We start from the raw sequence: 27385 nt of genomic DNA on the forward strand, positions 1-27385 counted from the left end.
AAATGACCTTGAATCACCAGAACTGATATGAAGCCTTTGAAATTGTAAACAGAAAGTTGTGAAGCTCAAACTGTGACTTTAGATATTGCTTCCATGTTCAGAGCTTAAGCTGGTGTGGCAATTATATAAACACTTTCAGGGAGTTTGACTGTACAGAAAATTTTAGACACGCAATCGGTTCTCGTACAGCCAAACAACCTTTCTTGAACTTAATATAAAAAAAGACAAAACATTTTTTTAACCCACTTAATTAAAGGTTTAGTTCACCCAAAAATGAAAATTCTGCCATTAACTACTCACCCTCATATCAAAAGATAGAACTATTTCAAATTTTACGTTAAGAATTAGATACTGTTCCAATGGTTACCTCCTTAGGCAAACTCGATATCTTCCCAAGTGTCCCTGTAATCTATGGAAGCTTGTTTCCGTCACAGAATAAAACATTTTAAAAGATAATTGCGACTTTTTATCTCACAATTGTGAGTTTATCTCAGAATTGCGAGATATAAAGTCAGAATTGCGTGAAAAAAGTCGCAATTGCGTGATATAAAGTCAGAATTGCGAGATATAAAGTCGCAATTGCGTCTTATAAAGTCAGAATTCTGACTTTTTTTCCTCGCAATTGCGACTTTATATCACGCAATTCTGACTTTATAACTTATAATTGCGAGTTTATATCTTGCAATTCTGACATCTTTTCTCTGAATTGTGAGATATAAACTCACAATTGTGAGATATAACGTCCAATTCTAAGGGGAAAAAAAGTTCTAAGGGGACTTTTTTTTTTTTACCTCAGAATAGTTTATATCTCACAATTCTGACTTAATGCAATTCTGACTTTATATCTCGCAATTGCGTGTTATAAAGTCAGAATTGCGTAATATAAAGTTGCAATTGCAAGAAAAAAAGTCAGAATTCTGACTGTATAAGACGCAATTGCGACTTTATTTCACGCAATTCTGACTTTATAACACGCAATTGCGACTTTATTTCATGCAATTTTGACTTTATATATTTTGACTTTATATCTTTAGATGTAAACTCGCAATTGTGAGATAAAAAGTCGCAATTATCTTTTAAAATGTTTTACTCTGTGGTGGAAACAAGCTTCCATAGTAATCTAACTTTTATATTGACAAAAAAGTTTTAAAATCCAGGTGAAATGCTTATATAGCCTGTGTAGATTAAAAAATATATTAATTATTTGGGGGGGTTAAAAGCCCACTGAAGTGCCTTGAAATGGCAATGCATTACTCAATGTGTTGACGTAATTTCCACTAAAACAGGAAGACAGGGTGTGATACACTGAACAGCTCCTCCCCTTTTTTTAATTAGCCAATGGCGTTTCGTTTATAATACAGCTTGGTCAGAGCTGTTGAGGCTGGTAAAGCCGTGGTTTCCTCCTAATCATAACCATATCACTTTAGAATTCAAATGGGTCCGATACCCTGTGTCGGCTTGCACATATGAGCCTCTTTGTGCAATTGTGTCTCTGGATCAGAGCAGAATGTGTGCGCGCTAGCAGTTCGCGTGACACAAACGTGAAGCCAGACTTCATTCACCCCAGTGGAAATCATATTTACACTGTCTGAATCGTTTCCTATAGTGCACCATGAGCCATTCACCATAGAAAATAGTAAATTTGTGAACAAGTGACCATTTTTTGATGCAGCTTTAGCATCTATTTATAGTGTAGGGGCTGGGACACTTTAGACTCTAGAGAGCATTTGATTGGACAGAAAATCAGATGAGAAGCTGAAGTGCAGAGTGAGGTCATCAAAATCGCTGATCCATATTGGCGGAAGTGAGAGACTGTTTTGAATGCTTATATCTTCTAAATACGAATTTGTGTCATTATTTTGGAGCACACTCGCTTATAGATAACAGTTAGGCTAACATTTTCATACTAAAAGTAAAAAAAAAACTTCAATTTTGATTTCATGGTGACTTTATTTAACACCTTATACTTTGCGCATTGGTTTACAGATCTAAATTGCCCACAGCTTGTATTGTTTACAACTGTAAACTACCTGGAGAAATAAAGTACATCAAAGTGAATGGATTGGCTGCAGTTGACACCAATTCAATCACTGTACAGAGGAGACAGTCAGAGCTGCAGCGCGTGTCGCATTTATTCAGCAGCGCTCAGCACCAGCGCGTGTGTTGTGTGAATTACGCGCGCGCGAGAGGAGAGTGCACGTGAATATTCAGCAGTGAACTCAGAGCTCAGTGCGTAATACGGAGACGCCGGGAACCCCCAGTCGAAGGAAGACATGGAAGTTTGCAAAGGACGTTTGCTGGGCATTTCGGTGGCCGTTGCTCATGGATTCTTTTCGGGATCGCTAAATATTTTGTTAAAATTCCTCATTACGACCTATAACTTCACGTATCTGACTTTAATTCAGTTTCTGACCAGCGGCACTGCGGCTCTCACATTAGAGGTGCTGAGGAGACTGGGCAAAATAGATATACCACCCTTCAGCCTCCAGTTAGTCAAAGTTTTTGCGAGTGTATGTATTTTGTCAACTTTGCAGTCCACGCTGACCCTCTGGTCTCTCAGGGGACTGAGTTTACCCATGTATGTTGTGTTTAAGCGATGCCTGCCCTTGGTAACGTTAGGGATTGGAGTGTGTGTGCTGAAGAATGGGTATCCATCAGCTGGGGTGATCACAGCAGTTCTCATCACCACTGGAGGAGCAGCACTGGCTGGTAGGAATATTTTGGACATTTATAGATAATATATTAGTTCTTTATTTTTTTTTTATATTAAACTTGTAATCAGAGTTTTTATTGTTAGTATTGCACATACCTTAAAGTCTTGGGTACAAAAAAAAGCCTTTGAACATCACCGCTATTGCCAGGGGGAAAAAAAGAGAAATAATTTCCCCCAAAAAAAGTTTTTTCAATGGAACCTGTCACTAAACAGCTTATTAGGGTTTCAGCAAAATGTAAACAGAATTCATGAAACGGCAAAAATTTTGAAAATAAATATTGTAATTAATAAAGTAGTTATTAAAGTGGCATATACATTTGTAGCATGTAGAACAAACATGACCACATAAATGTGACATGACCATATTTGAAATGTTCATAACCAACAGCTACAAAAATATTATGTAAAATGTTTTGTTTAAAATTTTAGGTTTGAGGATAAAGATCGTAAAGACTAGGTTTTCTAGATATTGTTTTATATACATATAGATTTGCATGCATTTGTGTAATTGGTCCTCTAAATCAAAACCTATACAGCCAGTGTGACAACTTGCCCCAGTTTGATTACTAGCGCTCCATAAAGTCTAGAATCCAGTACAGAATTAAAAGCATCAACACTAATCTTGCCTAATTGCTGTCTTGTCCATAATATGAGATTCTATGCATGTGATGTCTGCATGAAATATTTCTCTCACACAGAGTTTCATTTGAATGAACATAAATCACTTATGGCGCAGTCTCTTTAACTCTGCACCCTGTCGCTCTGTTCTTGTGCAGGTGCTGGAGATCTAACAGGTGACCCTTTTGGCTACGTGACTGGCGTTTTAGCTGTGATTGTCCACGCATCCTATTTGGTACTCATCCAAAAAGTGAGTGCAGACAGTGATTATGGGCCACTCACGGCCCAGTACACCATTGCAGTGGTGGCTTCTCCTGTTCTCTTCATCTGTTCCATTGTAAGCATGGATGCCATTGACATGTGGACATATGAAGGTTGGAAGAACCCGTATATCACAGGAATCTTCTGTACCTGCATCCTCATTGGCTGTGCGATGAACTTTACCACACTGCACTGCACATATATCAACTCTGCCGTCACCACCAGTTTTGTGGGGGTGGTCAAGAGTATAGCTACTATCACCGTGGGCATGCTGGCTTTCTCTGACGTGATGCCAACCAAGCTGTTCGTGGCAGGCGTGGTAGTGAACACCGTCGGCTCCGTCATCTACTGTGCGGTGAAGTATCACGAAACCAGAAAGAAGCTGGCCTACCAGGATATGGATGAGTCCGCTAAAAATGTAGAACTTCCAGGAGAACCTTATGTGGAACCAGCCAAGCCTGATGGAGATACGGAAACTGTTCCAAATGGTCTGGAGAACGTTCCCAATGGCAGCCTGACGCCATCAGCTGATGGCTATGACCAGGGTCCCATTCGTGAGAATAAAGTGGCAGAGTCCATAGAAATAGAAAGGCCGGGGGTCCCATCAGAGGATCCTACGAGACAATCTCTGAGCGACAGTTATGTAGGGGTCTGGAGATCCCTTCGCACCTTAAAGGTCTTTAGGAAAGACACTTTACTTGATAATATGGAGGTCCAAAGTCCTTGATGATTGGTTTCACAAAGTGCATGATAATTGTTGAAGTATTGTTGATGGTGTGAACAATGTTTGCCTTTTTCTCTCCTGAACATGATTTTATGAAAAACATTTATTTTTTATAAAAAAAGGTTTGTACAGTAGAGGGAGTATAATCACATGACAGATGAGCCAATTTATTGACTTAAAATAAAAGGTTCTTTTATTTTAGGATCAGTTTGAAATGACTATTGAAAAAAAAATCAAATATATCTTAATAGGGATAGTCCACCCAAAATTTTTAATTCTGTCATCATTTACTCACCCTCATATCGTTCCTGTTTGACTTTCTTTGTTCTGTGGATCATAAAGATATTTTGAAGAATGTTGGTAACCAAACAGTTTCCGTTCCTATCGACTTCCATTATATGGACAACAAATACAATGGGAAGTCAATGGGAACCAAAACTGTTTGGTTACCAACATTCTTCAAAATATCTTCTTTTGTCTTCCACGGATGAAAGGAATGACATGAGGGGAAATTATAGAATTCAATTTTTTGTGTGGAGTATCCATCCCTTTAATTGAATTGGATTGCTTTTATTTTTGAATGATTATTTATGTTTCTATGCACGTAGTGCCTGTGCCTGTATAGTGTTTTGTCTACGAATGCAATTCTTGAATAGGAGGCATTGAATTTTCCCATTTGCATGTAGAATGTGAAATTAATTTAAAATGATTTTACATCAAAATTATGTTCTTTTTGTATCATCTTTAAAAAAACTGTATAATACAGGTTTCCCACCAACTGCTTTACCTTGATAAAACCGTGCAATTATTTAAAATCCTCTTCAACTTCCAACCATCTAGGAGACCAACCATCTTAACAAAACAATATAGAGTTGGAGATACTTTATATCAGTGATTCACAATTGGTGGCTCACAATCCAGAAATGGATTGCAAGTCTATTTTGACAATGGGACAAAAACTATTTTTTATCCAATAATAAGATTCAACTAAACTTGAATAGGGAAGGGAAACTTTTGCATTTTGCCAGATAAAGCAATGACAAGAACATTGACTGGTTGTGTGACGTGCCTTCAATCTCGATAACCATTAACACAATTATGCAAGGTAAAAGAAAATATGACCAGTCCTAGACTATATTAAATACTTGCAGCAAGGATACATAAGGTTTGAGCCGTCCATCATGTGTTTCGTGATTGTGGATGATTGTCTGTCGAGAATATGAATCGAGAAAGAAGAAAAAGACAAAGCTTTTTGGGGATCTGATCACATCAGAACAAATAATCAAAATATAGTTCAGTGTTTGCGACATTTGTGTTTACTTTTGATACTGTCTTGGGTTGCCACTTGTTGTTCAATCTTAAAATCTGACACAGCTGAGAACCACTCCATGATATTGAAGTCAATATCTATCGATCTTGTAGCCGACTTCACTAAATGTAATGTTGGATGCATTTGAGTTGGTTCCTATCAGCAAAAGCTTTAGGGACTGACTACTGAAAATGCAAAACATAGAAAGAAATATATATTTCTAAATTTAGAAGCTCTACAGCATTTCTTTATGCAACACACACACACAGTGAACATGCCTCTTTAGTGTACTTGCTAAAACAAGAGTACATCGGTTGCTTTCACAGTCAGCACTTTACGGTGGGATAATACATCCAAAGGTGCCTTTCAAAACTTTTTCAGAAGCAATTTTTTTTTTGGGTTGCTAGCATTTTTCATTTTCAGTCAGAGAAGCATCTCCTTCCCAGCTCACAGGGAACATTCTCAGAACTTTGGCTAAAGGTTTTCTTAAAGTTGAACAAATTTGTTCTTCCAGTAACGTTAATAGATTGTGCATTCAAAGTTATCTTTAATAATGTTCTCAAAACATTAGCACAATAACAATATATACACTGTACTTAAAGGAGAACTCCGGTCAATTTTAACATTGAGCTCATTTTTTTGTAAATTTGGAGTGCTGTCAATACAGAGAACAACGACAAAAATCGGTGTTGCCTACACCGTGTTATCCTCTTTTTAAAATTTGCACCCTGTTGACTTCAATGGGGCAAGTTTTAAACCTGCTTTTAGCCTCTTAACATCCTTGATGTGTCATTACAAGTGCACAGGTCATGTGAGTGATTCCTTCAGAGTGAACGCGGGTGAATCTGACTGCAGTAGATGTGAAAGATATTAATAAAAGTGATGTTAATTCAGTCAGCGCACATACCTGTATTTACTTCCTGTTTTCGGTCGAAGTCCACAGTAGTCGATTGTCGAGTTCACGCGCGTGATCATAGGTAACTAAACCTAAACGGTGTAGGCAACGCCGATTTTTGTCGTTGTTCTCTGTACTGACAGCACTCCAAATTTACAAAAAAATTAGCTCAATGTTAAAACTGACCAGAGTTCTCCTTTAAAAATTTAAGGCAGCAACTTTTTGTACAATCAACTTGGATGTTTAAGTCATTTCAACTTAAATGACATTAAACAGACTTAAAATGTGTTGAATCTTGTATAAGTTGTACAAAATTGCAATGTAAAAACATATGTTGTCACAAGTTATTGATTATAATTCTTTACAGTGTATACATTTTCCTGAAACAATTTAGTTGGACGTTCATGTAAAGTTTTTTAAATGTCACTATTGTTTCAGAGAACATTCAAAAATAACATGTTTGCAAAATTATAAAATGGAATATCCCCTTAATGTTTTCATAACCAAGAATAATAATTTAAAAAAATTAAAAACTGTCTGTTTGCAAAAGCAATAGTTTGCAAAATTGTCAAAATGAATGAATAAATGTAAAGTTCAGGCCTCTCAGAACAGTATTATCTGTTGTTACACTAGTACACTAATACACATTCATGTTATACTACCCATGGCTTTCCTCCATTTAAAATCATCTTTGCCTGACAGTGAACAAGTGAAAACAAATAAACTTCTCATGAGAACCAGGTGCTTTTGTTATCATTTTTCAGTTATAATAGATAGCACCATGGAGTATTATCTTTTTTCATTTTGCTCAAGGCATATTACGAAAAGACAATTTGCCAGACAATATAGCACAAACCCTCAGAGCCAAACGTATAAAAAGTTAATGTCATGCTTGAAGCCATGTGTGGGAAAGATGTGCTTTGTGGTGTTGTAGGCTACTGATCACATTTCATACTTTTCATGAAGCATTTGTTTGGTTTTATGTTCCCATTCTTAATATGATTTATGGCCAGTGGAGGTTTAATTTAAAATTCAATGGTCAAATAGATATGTCCAGGACAGATTGTTCTTTAGATTAATGGCAACAGCTGATTTCATCGCCAAACATGCAACATCACAGTCATATAAAGTACAGCAGCACATATTTATATATTTTGTTTTGAACAGGAATTTGGGTCATTGCTGTTTTAATGGATAATTCTTCTCCTCTATTCTCTCTTTAATCAGCACATTCAAATCTTGAATGTAAAAGTGATTTGCATATCTTTACCTAATCAGGCTGTTCATGTTTTTTCCTTCAAAGTGGGTTTTATTATCTCTCTTCTCTGCCCTGAGTATTGAATACAAAAGCTTGAAAAATGGAACTCTGCAGTGAAACACAAAAATAAAATAAAAGCATGTTTGTTCAATGGGCCTCTTATATCTTTGGCATAGCAGAACATTTAAGAAATAGGCTATTGTTTGCACGATTGCAACTGGTTCACCCAAAAATGAAAATTCTGTAATCATTTACTTACCCTCAAGTTTCTTTCTTCTGCTGAACACAAAAGAAGATATTTTGAAGAATGTCTGTAACCATAATGGGACCCCATTGACGTCCATAGTATTTGTATTTATTTTTTTCCATACGGAAAGTCAATGAAGTCCATCAACTGTTTGTTTATCCATATTTTTCAAAATATGTTCTGTGTTCAGCAGAAGAAGGAAATTCATACAGGTTTGAAACAACATGAGAGTGAGTAAATAATGACATAATTTGAATATTTGGGTGAACTATCCCTAAGCATGCATGCATATTGCCATCTAGTGGACAAAGGTGAGTCCATTGCATCTGTTTACAAAATAATGGTGTTGCAGTTTTACGATAAAAATAAGTTGTTGTGTAGAACTTTAAAAAATAGGCTAATCATTAATAAGTATATGCTTAAGAGACCAGTTTCTGCACTTCGCGTATGTATAAAAACACATATTATATTTCTAACTATTTCAGTTAATCTACATTGAATGTGCGCAATTTTTCTACTTTTTACACCAAAAGAAATAGCACAAACCCTTCCGAAATAAAAGGCGTCTTGTTGTTTAAAAATATTAATGAAAACGAATAATATTATAGAATTAATATTGAAAAAACACTGGCCTTTTTAATTAGCTTTTATTTTTATTCTTTCGTTTTTATTCGGTTTAATTTACTGTTCCTTCAGATTGAGATAATCAAATTTCCACTGGAGAATAAAATTAGGAAAAAAGGATCTGAAAAAATAAACGAAAACCCACGCAGTCAGTTTTGTCCCTCTACGGACACTGTTGCTTGCTGTACGTACGTTTGACGTCAACCAAACCGGTGAATTTTGAAATACGGGCGCGATTTTCAGCATCTCTATTGTAATTAAAAAGAAACATTTACATTATCTATATGTTATATTACGAATTGTGGTTTGATTTTTTGTTTAATTGGTTGTGTATAGCGTGACTAAACTTGTGTCTAATGTTTGTCGTACGGATTGAGGTAAGTTAACTGTTATTGTAAACAAAAATATGATCTTTTATTCTTTCATTTTAGACAAATGGAGGCCAACAAAGAATTACCTGGTGCCTTTAAAACGCCTTGCAAGCCTGCAAAAGTGAAAAGTCCAGGTAGAGTAGTCTTTAAACGTCTGATATTTTAATTACGCTACATCTATATTTACACGTTATATTGGCTTTCTCATCATCGAGATGATTTGATCCAAATGTGGTCGATGGTTAAAGTAAGTTAGTTAATGATGTCTTCAATGTGTTTGTTATCAGTTGCTGCATGTGGAACCCCAGTCACCATTCCTGCCTCTCCCTTCATGAAGAAGCTCGGCTGCGGGACTGGAGTCAATGTCTATCTCATGAACAGGTTCATACATTAGATTTGATGCATATTTGTTCTACCTACTCCATGTTAATGTAATGGACAAGTTTAACATCTATGCCAATGTTAATATCAGGATGGGCAAGCAGACTCATTCACCTTGGGCCATTAAGAAGATCAACAGCAAGTGTGAAAAAAGCCAAATGAATGTTTATCAGAAGCGTCTGACCGAGGAGGCAAAGATCTTAAAAGACCTGCACCACCCCAATATTGTTGGCAAGTATTTCTTTAAAATATTACAGGTTAAGATAAATATAAGGATTATAAGCCAAATATCTTTTTTGTAATTCATTTTTTTAAGGCTTCAGAGCTTTTACCACAGCAAAGGACGGCTCTAAGTGTTTAGCGATGGAGTACGGTGGAGAGCAGTCTCTGAATGACCTCATTGAGAAAAGAAATGAAGAGGGTCTTCAGGCATTTCCAGTGGCCACTATTGAAAAAGTGGCTCTTCACGTCGCACGTGGTTTACAGGTGTGGTTGTGACTCATTTGTACATTTACTTTTAAGGCCCGTTCACACCCTGTTCGATAACTATAAACTAAGGCTGTCGATGTTTTTTAAGGACGATTAATAACAATAAAGATATAGTTTTAAAAATCGTTCTAGATGTAAAACAATAGCAGACCCCACACCACAACTATAACGATAACGGTACAGAGGAACGATATTGTTGGAATCATTTTCACAACGTTTTTTTCCAGCTGATGAGTATGGAAGCTTTATTCCACCTTGGAATAAAAAACACAAAAGCAAATTGTGACTTTTTTCCCCCTCCCCTCAGATATAAAGTCAGAACTGCGAGATGTAAACTTGAAATTCTGAAAAATAAATTCGCAATTGTGAGGGAAAAGAGTCAGAATTGCTAGTTTATTAAGTTTTAAGGGGGGAAAAGTCAGTTCACAATTCTGACATTTTCCTGCAATTGCGAGTTTATTTATCAGAATTGTGTTTATATCGTGCAATTCAGATTTTTTTTCTTGGAACTGCGAGTTTACATCTCGCAATTCAGACTTTATTTCTCAGAATTGCGACTACATATCTCGCAATTCCGAGTTTATATCTCACAATTCTGAGGGAAAAAAGTCTGAATTGCGAGATGTAAAGTCAAAATTACCTTTTTTTCAGTGGCGGAATCAAGCATCCATAGAATTCATCCTGATTTTAGAGCCAGACGATATAACTGGAGCACATACTTGTAATACACAACAATATTGTGCGTACGTGTAGACACTAATATAATAATCTTCAGAACTTATTTTAACGTTTATCATCTGGAAAAAGTCATTTTGAAAGTGTATCCAATGATATCATTCCTCTTTGGCATTATTGTTGTGGTGTGGACTCTATTATTTTACATGTAGAAAGATTTTTATAACTATGTTATAATTATCGTCCTTGTGTGAACAGGCCTTTACTACTTTTTCCATAATCAAATGTGATTATTGTGTAATTCCAAGCTCCTACAACTGTTTTATTGTTGTTCTTCTTCAGTACCTGCATAATGAGAAAAGGCTTTTGCATGGAGACATGAAGTCATGCAATGTTGTCATAAAGGGCGACTTTGAAAGCATCAAAATCTGTGATGTTGGTGTGTCACTGCCGCTGGATGAAAACATGCAGGGTATGAAAAGACTTAACATGATTCATTTTCCTTCATTTGTTAATTAAAAACACAAATTTAAACCCATCTTTCCTCAGTGAGCGATCCAAATGCCCATTACATTGGGACGGAGCCGTGGAAGCCTAAGGAAGCCTTGGAGGATGGGGTTATCACAGACAAAGCTGATATCTTTGCATATGGACTCACGCTGTGGGAGATGATGACACTTTCTGTTCCTCACCTGGAGTTGCTGGACACTGATAATGACGATGGTAAGCTTACTGTAATGTGCTATTTAATATCCTATAGCGAGTAGATTTGGCACTTTTCATACTTTTTCAAATCATCTATTCGGTCTTTTTCTTAGATGACTCCTTCGATGAGGATGGTTTTGATGAAGATGCGTATTACGAGAGGTTGGGAACTCGACCGGCTTTGGACGCAGCCACTCTCGGAGGGTCTTACCAGAGGATGGTGGAGCTCTTCTGTCTCTGTACTGAGGAAGACCCTCATAAAAGACCCTCTGCAGCTCACATTGTTCAGGTGCTGGAAACCAACAACCAGCTTTGTGACAAAAACAGTGAGGTCATTACAATTGATTAAATTCACTCCCATCAATGTAAAATATATTGGTATGTTTACAGGTTGGGTCTGGTTTCTGCTCTGCTTTTCTGTCTATAATTTTACTTTGTGAGCGGTTTCTTTGTCACATTGTAAATATTTTTCTGTTGAGGATCTTGTCATGTTACATATGTTCGTATGTACTCTGTTGACGTTCAGACATTTTCTAGATACTGTAGTTACAATGCAATTTGAATTAAAGTGTCTATTTGAACTATGGTCTTTGTGTATAAAATCAGCACACCTGACTCTACTTGATGGGAATTTTTAAGTTCTTACTAACCATGATTAAAGTCATTTGTGTTCAACCTAGAAATGTCGTTGCACGTTATTTTATAGTATGTGTACTTTCCTAAGAAAATACTGGTTAAAAGGTAAATACATGAGGTAAGGTTTAAGAGTAGGTTCAGGGTTAGTACCTTGTAATTACTACAAGTACATGTGGAACAGAACTAAAATATAGTTATTGATTCAAAGTTTTTTTTTTTTTTTACAATTTGACTTCGAAACCTCTGCTCATTCTAAAGCATTTAGCTAATTCCTGTAGAATGAATGCAAGTTCTTAATGGGCAGACTAATTTAAACTTTTAAAATGTCATTGCACCACAAAACTATAAAATTAACTAGAAGGCAAAAGGGTAATTACAAAATGAAAACTTAAATAGTGATCAGTCACCTAAACTGTATAACTCAGCTTGATTCAGAAGTACAAGACAAAACATATGAACAAGACCATTTATTTTAAAAAATATGTACAAAGGAGCAGTTCAACTGAACGTTTTTGTTCATTTTACAACCAACTTTAAGGAATTATGACAGCCTAATTTTCCAAACAGGAACCTTTAGGACCTGCTAGCTTACAATAATCAGCCAGTGTTTGTTAAGTAAACCATGCCTTAAATATGAAGTCATGAACTCAGCATTAAAGACAAAACACCAGTCTCTAAAACAGTAAAATGAGATGTTCATCATATTAGACTGAACTTCACTTGAACATAACAATTTTTTTACATTTTTTATCTATTAAAAACTCTGAAAAAACGTACAAAAGCATTAACAAATGCAGTCAAACTAAAACCTAGTGTAGTTGTTTTTCCTTTAACTGATGAAGTTGTACACCAGAAATGTTGGCGTCTGGCAGTATTTTGTGGCAAACAGCTTCCCCTCTGGTGTTGGGTCAGAAAAGGCGATTTCTTCTTTGGTCAGATGGCTCCCGTACATGAAAGAGTTCCTGAATCAGTAAGAAACAATAGTTTTATATACATAAAGCAATTTATGCTAACTCCCACTATAAGATCTTTCATCTTATTAACGCACTGAAAATGTTTGGTACCTGACAGTGTCCAGAAGGCGAGTGGCGATGCCCTTCCTCCTCATCAGACTGAAGACCCAGATGCGACTGACGCCACACAGGGCTTTTTCCGGCACGGTAGAGCAGCACCAGGCTCTGTGGCGCTCCATGAAATCCTCCTTGTTCATGTCTTTGGGTTTCTCTGGCTGCTCCAGCACACGAAAGGCCTGGAAAACATCGGGTTCAGTAAGATCAGTTTTCCTTTAGTTCATCACTGCCATTCTGAGGTGAAGTCTTCAGGTAGACAAAGACTCACCTGTCTAATATTCTCAGCCACCAGACATCCCACAACCATCCTGTCACTGTTAATGAACAGATAGGTTTTAGCCGAGCTCGGGCTACTGAGTGTGATCTGCTGAAAGCCCAGTTCACTGTCTGCGATCCGTCTCACGTCCTCTGCCTGGAACAAAGCAGCACAAGTTAGAAAATAACTGATGATTTAGGTCGGCATAAGACGCTTTTCAGCTCTAACAACCAGCATACCTTTTTAGTGGCATACTTTGGATCCTCAGGAAGAACAAGAATGATCTTTCCATCCCAGAACTCTGCCACAACCCTCTCCTTTTTCCAACCCTAAAACATACAAAATGATGTGAAATTGCAACATTTTTGCAGCAGAATCGGTAAACTGCATTGATGACATCATCATGACGGCTCACCACAAACTTAATGGTGTCCAGGAAGCGCTGATGGAACTGGGTGTGCTGGAAGTTGTCCTCGGGACTATCTGTACTGTACAGCATCCCACAGGACCCGCATGAAGTAGCGCCAAACTGCTTCTGACCAGCATCCTAAAGAGCAGACACATTAACCATTAACAAGAGGTGAAGAACCACCCGTTTATTTCCATTTAACAACTGCACCTTCTACTCACAATGATGAGCTGGTTATCCGTTTGCTTCTTCATCTCTCTTCTCAAAGCGCTCCTCTCTTTGGCCTTAAAAGCAGGAGTGCCAGTCAGTGCAGGAGTGCTGGTGTTCAGTGGTGGGGACAAAATCCCTTTTTTCTGAGATCTAAGACCAAGAAAGAACAATTAATGAGGCTCAAACTAAACGCATTCAATGAAAAGTTTACCGACTTTACACGGTCATGACATTAAATATGAAAGAAAGAATATAACCTGGCAAAAACAAGGTCACAAGTTATTATATCACACTAGTTTTATGGAGCTATAGATTTGAAATTGTTTACATGTATCGTACCCTTCAATATTCAATATTTTGCCACAACTGCATTAGAGGAAAAATTAGTATATGATGGACTTACCTTTTAGTGCCAAAGATGGGATATACAGATGAGTCTTCTGAACAGAGAGAAATAATAATAAATCATCTTTTCAAAAATATCAGATATTATTTACATATTCACACAGTCAATAATAAATATATATATATATTTTTTTTTATAGACAATTTGTAGATGTTAATTTATCTTAATTTATACGATTATCCACAAAATATTATTTTTTATTACTTAATTTTAAATTATTTTCTAATTAGAAAGTATTTTTGATCATTCATATATATTCATATATATATATGACAGAGAGATTATACATTATATAGTTAGATAGATCATTTGTAGATGTTAATTTACCTTAATTTATACGATTATCCACAAAATATAGATTTTTTTATTACTTATTTTATATTAAATTATCTTCTAATTAGAAAGTATTTTTGATCATTCATATATATATATATATATATATATATATATATATATATATATATATATATATATATATATATATATATATATATATACACACACACACATACATATATACACACACACATACATACACACATACATACATACATACATACATACATACATACATACATATATATATATATATATATATACACATACATATATATGTATGCACACACATACATATATATATATATATATATAGTAGACAGATAGATTATACATTATATAGATAGATAGATAATTTGTGGATGTTACCATCATCATGAGAGCTGTTGTGTTCTGATGGAATGTCACTAACATCAAACACTGGATCAGTTTTTGCGGGTGAGTCCTGGAAAACATTTTCAGTTTGAGAAACAGATGATGAAAGCTTTTTGAAGTTATTAGCAGATAATTCAATAGTTCAACCTTACCTGGCTACCAGCTTCGAAGGATTTGTTTGGGCTAACGGATCTCCTCAAAATCACCTTTAAATCTTTGGTAATACCATGCAAATCGGCCAGGACCCGAGGAGACACATTCTTAGGACTTAACAGCACTTGTGTTGACTCGCTGCTCTCAGCATCTTCATCATTGGCAGCTTTGGTTGCGTTGTCCACTTCCGGGTGCTTTTTGAAGAAGACGGCACGGCGGACTGGGGAACGCTCTCCTGGTGCTGACGTCACTTCCTTCTTCTTCACGGGTTTCTGAGAGTTGGGTTTCTCGTAAGTTGAGGGCTGTTTAGGCTTTGAGTTGTGTGCAGACTTCTTGTACAATGAATTGGCCTTTTTTCCAGTGCTGAAGAAAGCTGCTCCCACAACAAGCTTGGGTTTACCTTTGGATTTCATAGAGCTAAACGAAATGGGGGGAAACGTGACCTTTGACGACTGATCCGTTTGTGTGTCAGAGGGACTCTTCCCTTTGGGTTTAGCAGTAAAGTAACCTTTCAGGTTAGACTGTGGACCAGTGCCGCTGCTTTTCTTCTGAACCCTCCTCACTGGTTTTTTAACAGGATTCTCAGCAGTTGAAGGGGGGTGTGATGGCTCTTTGCTAGGGGCTGACGGTGGGGACTTGGTTTCCTTCAACAGTTTCCTTTCAAGAGGTGTGAGATACAGGGGCTTCTGCTTGCTGTAGAAAGATTTTGCTCCTAATACTGTTTTGCGTGGCGAGATCCGCTTGGGAGGAGATTCTAGTGAAGAGGTCCTCTGCATCTTCTTAGGTGTACTGGGAATTTTTTGGGGTGATGCCAGCGAGATGGGAATGTTCTCTTTTTGTCGAATTGTTCGCCTTGGAGAACTTCTCGGGCTTATTATTGGTTTCTTAGATGGGTTACTGTGGAGGGTTACAAAGGAAAACATGGTTCGCAATCTGAGTCATAAGAGCAAAGAACATTTCACGATCTAATATCTAACAAAATTACATCACATACCTTTCAGCATCAGGAGAGCCATGTTTTCTTTTTCGGGATAACATCTTCAAATAACCTGAAATGAGAAGACAGGGAATCAGAGCATGACATGATTTCTAACAATTCTATAGGACGCCACTGTTTGCATTTCTGGAACATTTCTGCCATATATTGTTTTTTCATTGAGATTAACGTTATCTCAAGTAGTAACGAGCAAATTTAGTACACAATATATTAGTACACAAACACCCAATTGCGTCAGTAGACAGTGAGAATATTGTGTGTCATTAAATTGAGAGATTTAAAAGAATCAAACTGAATGTTTTCCTGTCAAACTCAGAGTATAAAGCATACAGCATATACAACGTCACATCTCACTTGTTTTACCGCAATTATTTTCTAGGCGCCAAGTGACAACAAGCAAAATCTCCCTAAAAATACATGCTTGATATGATCATCATCACAAATTTCATTTAAACACTGACACGATAACAATATCTGTAGTCGATGACTTACCAGGTAAAATAAATCCGCTTCTGCTTTTTGATTTGTGAGAAAACACTGGAACAAAATAATCGCGGCAAAACTCTCCCCCTCACCCGCGATCTGCTTTGAACACCGCGCCAGAGCCAGTTGTGGCGCACACGGAAACGGAAAAAGCGTGAGTTGCATGACAACATCCGGTTAGTAATGGGAAGTCGGATTCGTCTCTGCGAATCGGTTCTTTTGAACGGTTTGTTTTAAAGAACTGGTGTGGTGAACAATCGAGTCCGTCCGAGCTTAGGACCCAAGCAATCCGATTGGTTCAAAGGTTCAAAGCACGTTTTATGGGTAATCGCTTTAGTGCCTGGTTACAAATGATACAAAATCACTTCATTATAGAAGAAGTTTGTACTACGTTATAACAGAGAATGTCTAATATGGCGAGAAGTTTCACTCTCACTGAACTTCCGGCTTCTGAACTGGTTGCAGTTCCTCTCTGATTCCATATGAGGGCGCTCACAGGACGAGTGCAGAATGAATGGAGGTCTATGGCGCTATACCAATAAAAATCCACTTTTCTCGGGATATAATTTTTTATCTAGTAATTTGAATGTTGTATTCGAAAGGAAATGCAAATAAATTACACATTGCTGGGTGTTAGATTTTTTAGAGTCACTTATTTGCTTTAAAAAGTCTTTTAAAGTGTCAATGACGTCATACACATGTACGACCAGAGATACTGCTTAACGGCAATCCTTCAGTCGCTCTGGTGCTTTCGCGCTCTGCACTTTCTTTTCTCTCGAGACATCGACAGCACAGCTGACACAGGTAAATACACGTGCTAGAAGAGTTTTTGTTTTGTTTGTTTCTGGTCCCGCTTCGGATGACACGATGCCATCAAGCGGGATCTCTGGTCGTAATCAGTCCTTCACTGACCAATCAGCCATAGATATAAACACTAGATGTCGCCTTGTATACGGAACGAATGCGTCAATAGAGCCGCCATCTTGGAACAGGGGAGCCCCTCCTCTTTAATGCATCAGCGTCAATGTAGGCAAAGGTCTAACGGAAATAAAATCACCATAAATCGTCATGAAATGCGATTTTCTAGTTTTTATGGTTCGTTCCAACGGTCAGTCATGTATTTATCATTGAGTCCAGAGGAAATTTAAGGTTTTGATATTAAGATAATTACTTATTTTTCAAAATATAATGCGTGCTAGTAGGCCTACGTTTATTAGTCACATTCTTCCACTTGAGTAAACTTAGAATAAACTATTGCTATATAATACATATATAAATGAGCAAAACTTGGCCACTAAATATTTAATATTCAATTATTTTAATGATCACAATTAAATTTTTAATTTTATTAAATTGAACAAGCGCAACATTCAGCATTCAATCAAATATTCTAAAAGATGTTTTATTAAGAATAATGTTATTTCAACATAATATCTCGTTATTTCGACATAATATGTGTGCGTGCAACAAGCAAGAAGTGCATTTTTTAAATCCGGTGACGCGTGCATTGATTTTTATTAATAAACTTCTGACAGTGTCGACTCGGCTGCAGAGATGAAGTTGACGATCACCATCTCCGTAGTGAACGCGCCTAGAGAGAGAAATGCACATAATGGATTACATAATCAGAGAGTAGCCTAGCTTTTTTCTTTCGTTTTAAATTATTTCGTTTAAAGACTATTTAAGCTTTGTGTATTTGATGTATTTCTCATGTCTGTGTGAGGCATAGGCTGAGTTTCGTTAAGTTAGGATGAGATGCGCTCCAGTTAACGTGCAATAAGTAAGTTACCGCGCGGACGCCTCCATGATCTATCAACAAGCAATTTGTTGATGAATAAAATTTATTAAAATTAAGATACAATTTATACAAAACGAAATTCACTTTAAAGAAAGGCTTTAAACAGTTGACATTTTCACAAATTTCAGTGTCCTTCGACTCCTTCCACACCTCCATCCCCAGTTTGCAAGGAAAAGAAACAAGCCCTTGAGCCCACTGTCCTTGTGCAAAACGCACACATACATAAGATTTGCGGAATTCTATGTATAATAATCATGGATGTACTGTTTGAAGATTGACAGGGAGAGGACCAGCATACTATTAGGACTGTACTTACAGGTTTTTTTTTTATTATTATTTTTTTATTAAAAGGTTTGAGTACAATCGGTAAAAAATCAAAAGTTAGGAACAACACAGCACATGCAGCCAAAAATGGGTATTGAGGATCAACTCCTGCATATTGTACATTTTAAACACAAGAGTTATTTCAAATAATATCTAAAGAATATTCACAGTTCATTAGCTGTGCGAGAATCACAGTTCATTTTCTTCCTCCAAGCAGAGAAATGTACACTGAACTTATAAAAAAACAACTTGACTACTACCATCCACAGAGTAAATGTAATCCCATGCTGTCTGGTTTAGATTTCGTTCGTGTGAACATCCATACGCAGCACAAAAGTCCGGTATCATCCATAAAATCGAAGTATAGGCGGAGATAGCAGCGTTACCTAGCTACTTCATATGGCAAGACCCCTGTTCAAAGATGGCGGCGGTTTTGACGCATGTTTAGAACCCCAAGGCGACATCTAGTGTTTATATCTATGCCAATCAGCGTTCATTAGCAGAATGCTAGCGTGTTATGGACAACAACAACTCAACCTGTAAGAAATCAAAAGGACATAAGTACTCGTTCATTCAACTTTCGACCTAAAACCCATGTTGAACTTGCAAAATCTACAATCATTTCTGAGATTTCTCAACGGCAATCGGGTGAAAGAGACCAAATTAGCCGTCTAGCCCCATTGACTCCCATTCATTTTGCACTCATGGCGATCGCCCCCAGTGGAACTCTGGTGGTACTACAACCAAAATTCTGTACAACAGGGCTTAATAGGGAGTGGGCAGGCTCTCCGTAGACGGGCTCTGGTTATAACGAGTCATTAATGTATATTTTAACTTATATGTTTCATATACTAGTATTTAACCGAAGCTATAGATTGTGAAATTAAAAATTTCTGGTTGTTAGTGTGTTTTTTATAATAAATAAACAACATATTTGAGCTTCAAACAACGTATTTTTAAATTTCGCGGTCTTTCTCCTCTGCAGCTCGGACTCATCTCATCAACCGGACTCGATTGTTCACCACACCGGTCCTGTCGGACTGTACGTGCCACTTGGTTATTGAAAAAATGAAGTATTTTATAATAATAATAATAATAATAATAAATTGTATCTACATCAAACACAAAATACATTTACATCAGTCTGCAAAAGTTGTTTTTTTATTTATTATTTTAAATCAACTCTGATTCGTGTCTGTGTTGATAAAACTATCTGAATTCGGAACTATCTGAATACTAATCTCTCTTACTACTTTTACCACATCTTTGTGGCAGAAATATTCCGCAGTTGCTGGCGTGAGGACAGTTCGATGCTGAGGCACATGACTGAAGGTTCAACCGATTCATTGAAAAGATCCGATTCAAACGAACAATTCTTTCACGACTTGGGAATCGCTACTTCATTGCAGCGAATCAGCGATGCTTGGTTCCTGTTGTGGTCGGAATGGATGGTCCACATGACATGTGTCTCTGATTCAGATGATTTACCTCTGATGTGCTCACTGTTTTGTTGAATACATTTCAAAGCTTGTGTCTTTTCGGAAAGATGGTGTTTTACTTTAAAAGCAACGGTGAGTTGTGAATTGTGTGCCCAGGCAAGAACCATGTTTATGTTGTCAACAAAGACAGTATGAATACGAAATAATGATAATGCTTCAAAATATAGAGCATACAACAAAAAGACTGCAATATATGTAAGTTAGCTTGACATGGTGAGATTATATTGTTGGTTCTTCAGTTTTATAGCAAGAATAAACAGTGCTTTTTAAAAGTTGCAATACATGCTATCTTTTACAGTTGTCTCACCGCCCTATACCATCTACATGGGCAAAGATAAGTATGAAAGTAAGTGCTTGTTTTATCATAAATAATACTTTTCAGCATTCTGTCAGACCGTTAATAGCTGTTTTTGTTTTTCAACAGATGAAGATCTGATAAAGTATGGATGGCCTGAAGATATTTGGTGAGAACGTTTATTTGGTGCTTGAGACCACGAATGAAGTATTATTTTTCTTCTAGTTTTGATCTGCAATGAGTGTTTCTGTGATTCCAGGTTCCACGTGGACAAGCTTTCGTCTGCTCATGTGTATCTAAGAATGCCAAAGGTATTTTGAGAAGTGAAACGGATTTTAGCCTACAGATGTATTTGTAATATTTCTGTGTTGACAACTGTTAATTGATTAAAGGGTGTACCGATAGAAGACTTGCCAAAAGAAGTCCTGATTGACTGTGCCCAGCTGGTCAAAAACAACAGTATTCAAGGTGCCGCTTCTTTACGAGAAACATCAGAACTTGTTTGTTAACAGTGTTTTGAAGGTGGGATCTCAACTGTATTTTTTTACAGGATGCAAGATGAACAATATTAATGTTGTCTACACACCATGGGGGAATCTGAAAAAAACAGCAGACATGGATGTCGGTCAGATAGGCTTCCATCGGCAGAAGGAGGTATGATGAGAGATAATGATGCTTCTTTGATAATAAGCACTATGATTTTGTGCACACTGCAACAAATTGTTGTATTTGTACAATTGAAAGTAAAATCAGATGTGTCAAAAAACAAAAACTTTTACTGCCTGTCTGAATAGTTTATATGATTTTGAAGTGTTCAGGGATTACTATTGTACTGTGAAATCTTGTAAATAATTGCAAGTTCTGTATTTTATTCAACTGCACTTCAATATCAACAGGTGAAAATTGTGACAGTAGAAAAGAAAATCAACGAAATTGTCAACAGACTAGAGAAAACGAAAGAGGAGCGCTATCCTGATCTGGCCGCTGAGAAGGAGTCTCGGGACAGAGAGGAAAGAAATGAGAAGAAGGCTCAAATACAAGATCTGAAGAAGAAAGAGAAGGAGGAAATAAAAAATAAAAAGGAGATGGAAGAATTAAGGTGCTGCATATTGTTAAGATGTTGAGTTACATATTATAATCCCAACACAAACAATTGATTGTTTATACACTGGCATCCAAAGGTTTGAGACCACTTGCAAAATGCTTTTATTTAATTTTTATTTATTTTTTCATTACAAATTATATTAACGATTTGAGTAATTTAAAAAAAATTAATCATTTTTTAAATCAACTTTTTTTAACTTTAGTTACAGCAGCGTTTGTGCAATATTTTCAATGGGGTCTCAGACTTTTGCACTCCACTGTATATACAAAAATTTAAATGTTAAATGTAAGAAAATAACATTTAATAATCAGTCCTTTTGAGAGCTGTTATTTACAGGTACAGGCATTCATTTTGTGAACTTGCATGTAACATCTACTTTCCTGCAGGAATTATTCAGCACTCATGAAGAGTGACAACATGACCACAAATGAGGTAATACGTTCTTAGAGTTTAATATACATTGCTGAGCATTGACATATATTCTGTTATGACTTGAAATGATCATTTTCTCTGCAGGATGGCAATGATTCAGATGACTTCATGTAAAAAAAAAAAAAATTGGATCTGCGATTAAGAAGAACCGCCATCTTCCCCCCACAGTATCTTCAAGTTTGTGAAAGGACGTCATAGCAGGCTTCAGAAATAAGCAATCAGAAGGAATCAGTACTTGTGCCAATAAAGCACAATTCTAGATCATCTTGCTTTGGCATTCCTTTGAAAATTAAATGCAATATGTAAAGTATGTAAAAAATACTCTTTAAATGATAAAAGAGTAGATGGTTCATTTAAACAAAAAGAAATTGAGAATATCTGCTGATTCTGTACTTCAGAGTTTTTTTTTTTTTTTTGATGTTTTTGAACTAATTAAAAGATATTCACAGTGGAGATATGTTAATGGCTGTGTGTACACTAAAACATAGAGGGTATTTGTGCTTATAAATGATGCCTTTCTGGAATGATAGCTTTGAGCGACAAGCTCAAGACGTTTCCTTTTTTGATGTTCTAAAATAAATAAAAATCTTTGACATTCTCAGTTCATTTCTGTTTGTTTGATGGTGTGTGTGTATATAGATAGATACACAAACTTTTTATCTTGAATATTCAGGTCTATCGATGGCCTGGATGAATGTAGAATTACATTAAAATGTGTTAAATGATTTAAAATATTAAACTACATGTTATGTTTTACTTTGTTTAGGTTTTCTTTTCAGTAGTATATTTTGCTTACAAGTCAAATTAGCAATCTATTCTATTTGAGGAGAAATACGTTGCTTTATAGTCACTGGGAAAAGGCGAAAACATCCACTAGATGGCAGCATTTCACCGCATCATTTGAAAACGACCAGGTGGGTGTGGATTTTGGAATAAACTGCTGCTTCAGTGTATATGTAATGATTGATTATAGTTAAGATATTAATCAATATTTTTCCTTCTAAATATCACATGAGTGGAATGACTTCCCTAGGCTTATGAGATTTTACTTTGTTTTAGAAGTTACCATGTGATTACTGACATTTTCTTTTCATGCATACATCTGTTTTTCTAGGGTACTCTGACAACTATGGTCACAGGGGTCGTTGAATTCTATAATTTAAGGGAACCTTTTTCAGTTAAAGCCTTACTTTCTAATTAGACTAAAGTGTAGCTCTCCTTGAGAGAAAGAACGCATTATCTTGATGTTTTGAGACGACTCTCCTGTTCATCGTTAGAGCCTGGCCAAATCCAACCTTGGGAAAGCTGTGTCAGTGTGTGTGTTAGTCTTTTTGGTTACAGGTTAAGGAACCACTGGCATTATTGGAGATTGACTGAGTTGTTGTTCGAGACATGCTGGCACCCAGCCACCCAAATCTGTGAACTGGAAGGTCACGACGTGCCTGACTTCAGGGTCCAAGTGTCAGCTGCATAATCGATGGAGATATGCTTCAATCTGTCTGTATATGTGTGGAAAATTACTATGTTTATCTATTTCTTAGCCAATCAGAAACTGCAACTTAAAGCAAGGACGTAGTTTAGACCTTGGTGAAGGGTATAACTGCTGTAATCTGGACGGCCTACGAACTCTTTGTGAGTATTGAAGCTGACTTCTGCTGATGAAACTGCAAACTATCTTCAGTAAATCTTTTCTTTAATTTATTATAATTTTGACTCCGGGTCTTCATTCATCATATCTGGTTCTGGGTCTTCTTTAACTGTAAAACCCCTTACAATTTCTATAAAGAAGTGCACTGAATATTAGATAGTATTGGTTTATTTAAGGCAATTTCCACAATTGGACACAAAACAGGTCCTAAAGCTCTTTTTAAAAATTGTCATTTCTTTTTCAAGAGGTGCTATCAGAAAGTTTTAATCATCAACCTCAAACTACACATTTCATGTTAGATTATGACATTTACATTTCAAAAACGTTACCGTTTCATAAAAAAAAAATATATATATATATATATATATATATATATATATATATATATATATATATAATTTTATAAACTTACATGTATTGGCTAATAATCTAAAGATCTAACCTTGAACCCTGATTTGTTTGATTTTGCCATGGTCTAGCAAGAAACATTACAATTTATTTTAAATCATTATGCCAGAATTATTTTATTTTGTTGTATTATTTCATTTAAATAAGACCCATCCAAATCAATTTAGTGGTACAATAACAGCATTGACATTGGTATGCTGCGATCAGAAATATCGTAGGCTAGGAATCTAAAAGCTGCTGACAGACCACACACCCCTACAGAGCAAGCACACTTGTTGCAGTACAGACAAACACAAAAGAAAGGAGTTATTGTGTGAAGGCGTTGTCTCCTGTCCAAGGCCGGGCTGGAAAATATGACCTCGGACTGGCACCTCAGCTGTCCTTCACTGGCGGGATGTTTCTGCTCTGTTTATAGGAAAGATTCAGTCACATTCTTTTCAAGCCAGTGGCATTGCACTATTATAACACAGGCCTATCCAGCGATGCATTTACAAAAAGTGTGGCTTGTATTAAGCTAATTGGATTTAAACTTGGAGTTACAGTATAATGTCTAGATGACTAAATCATCTGGTACATACACTTTGGTGTCATTTTGTTTAAAAAAAGTAATTCAAAAATTAAAAGAAAAAAGATAACCTTAACCTATCAGGAAGCAGCAAGATCCCTACACTCTTAAAGGGATCACCCAAAAATGAACATTTGGTCATCATTTACTCACACTCATGTGAGTTTCTTTCTTCTGTTGAACACAAAAGAAGATATTTTAAAGAATGTCAGTAACCAGACAGTTGACAGGACCCATTGACTTCCATGTTTTTTTTTTTTGTTTTTTTTTCTACTATGGAAGTCAATGGGTGCCGTCAACTGTCTGGTTACTGACATTCTTTAAAATATCTTCTTTTGTGTTCAACAGAAGAAAGAAACTCGTGCAGGTTTGCACGAAAATTTTCATTTTTGGGAGACCTATCCCTTTAAAAATATTTTTTTTTATTGGCATTGATGGTTTCACAAAGAACCTTAAAGGCACACTATGCAGTTTCTGTTTTTCTCAAACAGCGCCCCCTATAGTCGCTGTGGTGTACTTGTGTCTTCGTCGACTCTGCCATGATTCACGTCTGAAATGCGTGCTAGTGTCTTCCATAGAGGCTGCTTCATATGTTGTTGATGTGAGTCATGTAAAGCAAGTCGTGATTCTCGTGAGATTTGTCGGGGCGCCACCTCTCAAACTTGCATTGCTGGTTTTGCCAGCGGCGTCCCCTCCCCTGCTTTACTATCGGGATGATTCGCCCTACTACGAGTTCGTTTACCATCGAAATGATTTCTAAGCTGTTATATTAAGGTACAAATGTTGCATCGTGTGCCTTTAAACATCAATGGAACCTTTCCATTCCACAAAAGGTTCTATATAGTGGAAAAATGTTCTTTAGATCATTAACATGTTCTTTACACAATGGTTCTTTTAAGAACTGTTCGTTGAAGGGTTCTTTAGGGAACCCGGAATATTTCTTCTTGGCATCACTGCGAAAACTCACTTTTGGAACATTTATTTTAAGAGTGTATGGAGGATTTCTTTTGGACTATCAGACCGTGTATACACATACCTGTGCATGGCCAAAGTTAGCATCAACAAAGCAGAGAAAACTTCCTGAAATCCTAACAAACACTCGTTTAGTCCAATCATCCACCGTCACAGTTACCTTAGACCTCCGCTGGGTGGATGACCTGCCACACATAACCTGTCTGCTCCATTAACCTCATGTTTAGAAAAAAAAGTCTCTCTAGATGTGGCTGTGGGGCACAAACCAGACCCTGTCAGCTATACTTCACATCTTCACTGGCCATTAGCACATGCTGCGGCCATAACTGTTGGCAGGGACCACACACGTACACTCACACTGAAAGAGTGGGGATAAAGAGGCAGGAAAGCAGTGAGAAGCGTGGACCGCCGCACAAATGAGAAGGGATGTGCCTCTGTGGTCTTCCGAACCGGTCAGGCCAGCTGGAGCCTTCAACAAAAGCAAACAAGGTCATAAAGTGGGCGCAGAAAAGAACAGGCCTGGAGAAGAGCCACTGTGATGTGAGGAAATGTGCGGTACACATGGGTCTGATTCAACAGTTCCTGCACCGCCGGGGAGCGAGAATACAGCAAACAATGTGATAAAGAGCTGCTTTATGAACCGCTGTGAAAAAACAACTGTCAAAGGGTCATGATTATAAAGCATTAACTTCATTTGAAAAAGAAAGTAGTGAAATCATATCAATAAGACAGTACAGGCCTTCTCATCATTGTATCCTATATGCAATGCCACTCTTTCACATTTCAAGACGTGCCAAGTTTTCTGCATACACATAAAGGTTTTTTTAAATAAAATTAACATCAAGGATGTATTAAATTGATCAAACGTGACAGTAATGATTTTTACATTGGTACATAAATAAACATGACCAAACGCATTTGTTTTTCTACCACGATGCAGGCTTTCCATTGACTTCTATTATTTTTATACTGAGCTAATATTTTATATGCACTACCCCTAAAGCTAACCCTCTCTCAATCCATTTGAACATTTTTATAATGACATCATTTCTATTCCCCACTTATGAATTCTACAGGAGAAATGTTAAATATGCATTCTACAGTTAAATGAAGTTGTGATTACCTTGTGAAAAAGCCACATCTGTAAACCAACAATGCATCACTTGTTTGACTTATAGCTCTTCTTTACAGTAACATCTTTACAAAATCCCTACACCGCATTTGCTTAACTATGATAATTGTTTCAGAAATTATGAACATTAACATTCAACCACCCTCACTAGGTCAGAACCCAGTGGAAAGCATCTCAGCTTCATTCTTCATAACACATGAGCTCTCCCCATGGGTACAGTTAGAGGTTTATTTTGTGCTTGACTTATCGACAGCGTACTTCATGCTGATGATTCACTCCAGAGGCCCCTGACACAGTGATTGGACAAGATCAACAGAGACGTGACCCACTGATCTATTTAACCCATCCAGCTGACAACACAAATTCCTCTGGCACGTATGCAAAGCTTACACCAGCAGCATAAGATTTCCAGTTAAAACCTTATCTCACCTTGCAATTTTTTTTAAACATTGCTAGAAAATCCAGCTAAAATCAGCTTAAGGTGGTAGCTGTTTTTCAAAACATTGTACCTGGTTGGTTTCCCAGCTGGTGGAGAAGGAAGGACATCAAAGGAACATTCATCTGAATGGCAGCTGCTCGTGTGGTGTGTGATCCTCCATTGTACAC

General features: G+C 36.8%; 4 protein-coding genes across 6 annotated transcripts; 3 read left to right on the top strand and 1 right to left on the bottom strand.

Annotated features, from left to right (window-relative positions):
• Window positions 1–2273: 2273 nt before the first annotated feature.
• On the top strand, window positions 2274–5098 carry slc35d3 (solute carrier family 35 member D3; the record flags this gene model as incomplete). The annotated part of the gene is made up of 2 exons (XM_081379086.1): window positions 2274–2709; window positions 3490–5098. 2 exons carry the CDS (start codon window positions 2274–2276, stop codon window positions 4317–4319), a joined length of 1266 nt encoding a protein of 421 aa, XP_081235212.1. The 3' UTR covers window positions 4320–5098.
• Window positions 5099–8812: 3714 nt separating this feature from the next.
• On the top strand, window positions 8813–11948 carry pbk (PDZ binding kinase). Of its 2 annotated transcripts, XM_081379089.1 has the most exons (9): window positions 8813–8902; window positions 9081–9154; window positions 9308–9401; window positions 9493–9632; window positions 9718–9887; window positions 10908–11037; window positions 11115–11288; window positions 11384–11559; window positions 11661–11948. In XM_081379089.1, exons 2-9 carry the CDS (start codon window positions 9085–9087, stop codon window positions 11787–11789), a joined length of 1083 nt encoding a protein of 360 aa, XP_081235215.1. In that variant the 5' UTR covers window positions 8813–8902; window positions 9081–9084; the 3' UTR covers window positions 11790–11948. The 2 variants fall into 2 exon arrangements, with proteins under 2 accessions (XP_081235215.1, XP_081235216.1); XM_081379090.1 differs by having other exon boundaries at window positions 11384–11744.
• Window positions 11949–12340: 392 nt separating this feature from the next.
• On the bottom strand, window positions 12341–17075 carry esco2 (establishment of sister chromatid cohesion N-acetyltransferase 2). Of its 2 annotated transcripts, none has more exons than XM_081378243.1 (11): window positions 16611–17038; window positions 16116–16170; window positions 15121–16018; window positions 14963–15038; window positions 14255–14291; window positions 13863–14001; window positions 13648–13779; window positions 13472–13561; window positions 13245–13388; window positions 12971–13155; window positions 12341–12868 (listed from the first exon to the last, which is right to left on the bottom strand). In XM_081378243.1, the coding sequence occupies exons 2-11, from the start codon at window positions 16157–16159 to the stop codon at window positions 12736–12738; spliced, it is 1878 nt and encodes a 625-aa protein (XP_081234369.1). In that variant the 5' UTR covers window positions 16160–16170; window positions 16611–17038; the 3' UTR covers window positions 12341–12735. The 2 variants fall into 2 exon arrangements, with proteins under 2 accessions (XP_081234369.1, XP_081234370.1); XM_081378244.1 differs by having other exon boundaries at window positions 12360–12868; window positions 14255–14288; window positions 16611–17075.
• Window positions 17076–17293: 218 nt separating this feature from the next.
• ccdc25 (coiled-coil domain containing 25) lies at window positions 17294–22655 on the top strand. Its single transcript, XM_081378638.1, has 11 exons — window positions 17294–17405; window positions 19709–19765; window positions 19999–20294; window positions 20521–20568; window positions 20647–20686; window positions 20777–20828; window positions 20910–20985; window positions 21068–21171; window positions 21414–21616; window positions 22009–22054; window positions 22139–22655. Exons 3-11 carry the CDS (start codon window positions 20270–20272, stop codon window positions 22166–22168), a joined length of 624 nt encoding a protein of 207 aa, XP_081234764.1. The 5' UTR covers window positions 17294–17405; window positions 19709–19765; window positions 19999–20269; the 3' UTR covers window positions 22169–22655.
• Window positions 22656–27385: the final 4730 nt, after the last annotated feature.

This window comes from Scardinius erythrophthalmus (genome assembly GCF_964197995.2).
Source record: "Scardinius erythrophthalmus genome assembly, chromosome: 11".
NCBI lineage: Eukaryota > Metazoa > Chordata > Actinopteri > Cypriniformes > Leuciscidae > Scardinius > Scardinius erythrophthalmus.